This window comes from Penaeus chinensis, chromosome 1, assembly GCF_019202785.1.
Source record: "Penaeus chinensis breed Huanghai No. 1 chromosome 1, ASM1920278v2, whole genome shotgun sequence".
NCBI classification, from domain to species: domain Eukaryota; kingdom Metazoa; phylum Arthropoda; class Malacostraca; order Decapoda; family Penaeidae; genus Penaeus; species Penaeus chinensis.
This window is the reverse complement of record NC_061819.1, coordinates 37125906-37128405: the sequence shown is the minus strand read 5'-3', so window position 1 is coordinate 37128405 and position 2500 is coordinate 37125906. Positions and strand designations below refer to the sequence as shown.

The window sequence follows — 2500 nt, the reverse complement described above, 5'->3', positions numbered from 1 at the left end:
CTTTCCTTGAGTCTTCAGGATTTTTTTTTTTCTAATGCAATTATTATTATTGCTGTTATTATTATTGCCATTATGATTATCATTATATAATTAACAATACCAATTTCAATATAATTTTTTTCAAAAAATCTAAAATCAAGGAATACAGTAAATTTGTTGACTTAGCAATTGTGGAGCCATCTATGAGTTAATACAATTAAGGTACCACTAATGTCGTGGGCATGTTTCAAATTTAGAATATCATTATAAAATAAGAATGTGCAGCTATGAAAAATAATTCACAGAATATGTTCAGTGATGATTGATCTTCAATCTGAATGCATAGCTAAAAAATAAAATGCATGATGTCAAGCAGTCATGGCTTTTTGAAAAATGTATGTATATAATTGCAGTTAATATTACATGTAATAAGAAGAAGAAGAAGAAAAAAAAAAAAAAAAAAAAAAAAAAAAGTGTGTACCCATACTTGAGAGCCTTAAAGTTTGCTTACCATTATAAACATTTACAACAACAGATTTTTTTTGTATTCTTTGTCCTAAACAAACATGCCAAAGCTCAATGAAATATATGAAAACTTGAATTCTTGATGAAGGTTAAGAAATCTGAAAAATTATAAACATTATAAATACTATGATGTTATTAACCTTAGTAACAGCAAAATAAGATAACGTAAAATATTTTCATAAATCAAGGCAGGCTCGTCATTGGCTCATGTTATCTTTGGATGTATTTAGTATGCAAATAAACGATAAATATTTCAGGGGTAAAAATCTAATTCTTAACCTATACTCGACATTGGCGGTCCTTAATAAAAAAATTCAGTTAAATGCCATCAGATATATATATTTTTTTTTACTCATCTCAACCACATACTTGTAATTCACACAATCAATCATATTTTTTTCAGAAAAGAAAGCAAGAAACAAAGACCCTGGAACTAATATTATGACCTGTGCATCATCACAAAGAAAAATGGGAAGAATTCTCCATTTTTTTTTGCTTCCCCTTCTAAGAAAGGCAAATATAAAAAAAAAAAGGAAAAAAAAAAAAAGATAAAGCAAATAACAATCAGATATCTACTTGATCTGGGAACTTGCGTATGCTCTCCACCAAGTACTGGTAGCTCTTCCAGTCTCCTGCAACAACCTGCCCCATCACCGGAATCACACCGAAGGAATACCGGTCATACATCCTGGAAGAGAATGACGGATAAGTTGCTGTGGTTTTGAACTTTAATGTCACTTTTTTTCTTTTCTTTTTTTGTATGTGTATGTGTGTATTTTGGTGGGTGGGTGGGTGTGGGTGGGTGGGTGGGTGTGTGTGGGTGTGTGTGGGTGTGTGTGTGTGTGTGTGTGTGTGTGTGTGTGTGTGTGTGTGTGTGTGTGTGTGTGTGTGTGTGTGTGTGTGTGTGTGTGTGTGTGTGTGTGTGTGTGTGCGTGTGTGTGTGTAAAACAGACACAGATAAGCTCAATAATAATACAAGACAAAGAATGACATATAAAAAAAAGGGGCACATACATTGGGATGTACAGACTTATTCTACGGACCATATAGAACAGACATAGATAAGCTCAATAATAATATAAGCTCAGAAAAATTGAAATTCTCGACAAAAGATGAATATTAAGAAGATGATGAAGATGATGAAGAAGATGGAAAAGAGGATGAAGATGGAGATGATGATGAAAAAGGAGATAAAAAAAAGAGAAAGAAGAAGAGGAAGAGGAAGAAGATAGAAAGAAGAAGAAGAAGAAGAAGAAGAAGAAGAAGAAGAAGAAGAAGAAGAAGAAGAAGAAGAAGAAGAAGAAGAAGAAGAAGAAGAAGACAAGAGCAAGAAAAATAAAAAATAAGAAGGGGGAAGAAAACAAATTTCCTTACCATCTGACAGTTGGATTCCTAACTTCACTGAACTCCAAGCAGACAAACCTTCCTCCAGGTTTCAGGACCCGGTAGGCTTCACTCAGAGCCTGTTGGTGAAAGTATTCCTCTGTTGTAAAAGTATTAAAAATAAGAAAATGCACAAGGAAACAAAAGGGAGAGAGCATATTGTATTGCAGAGGTAATAACAGCTTAAAGAATGTAAATTGTATTAATTTGTCTTCCTATTTAATGAAATTTTAGTCATGATAAATACTGAATTACATATCAATATGCTGCTGATTCACATCACAATTTTTTTTATTACAGATAACTTTTAGCCATCATTACATATCACTTCTAAAACTAAACAGAAGGAGCTATATTTAAAATAATGCAATTAAATACCATCTAAATATACATTTATAAAAAAAAAAAATCAAATAAAGAAGAAAAATTGTATGTCTTACTTAGAAAAATGTAAAAATGAGTTCATAAATACACACCTTTTCCAGATCTACAACATTTCTTATTCCGAATGCTATGGTGTAGCAGTCAAAGTGATCATTGGGGAACGGAAGCTTTTGGGCATCTCCACAGATCCAGGAGAGTCCAGAATATCCCAATGCTGCTGCTCGCTTTT

The 2500-nt window shown here is 32.4% G+C and overlaps 1 protein-coding gene across 1 annotated transcript in view; it reads right to left on the bottom strand.

Moving 5' to 3' along the window:
- LOC125027934 (2-methoxy-6-polyprenyl-1,4-benzoquinol methylase, mitochondrial-like) overlaps positions 1 to 2500 on the bottom strand; it is a 6077-nt gene that overhangs the window by 1368 nt on the left and 2209 nt on the right. Inside the window, exons 4-6 of the mRNA XM_047617104.1 lie at positions 2364 to 2500; positions 1879 to 1967; positions 1081 to 1192 (exon numbers count right to left, since the gene is read on the bottom strand). The exon at positions 2364 to 2500 is cut by the window's right edge and continues 43 nt beyond it. Of these exons, the coding sequence (XP_047473060.1) occupies positions 1081 to 1192; positions 1879 to 1967; positions 2364 to 2500 (338 nt within the window). The remainder of the gene's footprint in view (positions 1 to 1080; positions 1193 to 1878; positions 1968 to 2363) is intronic.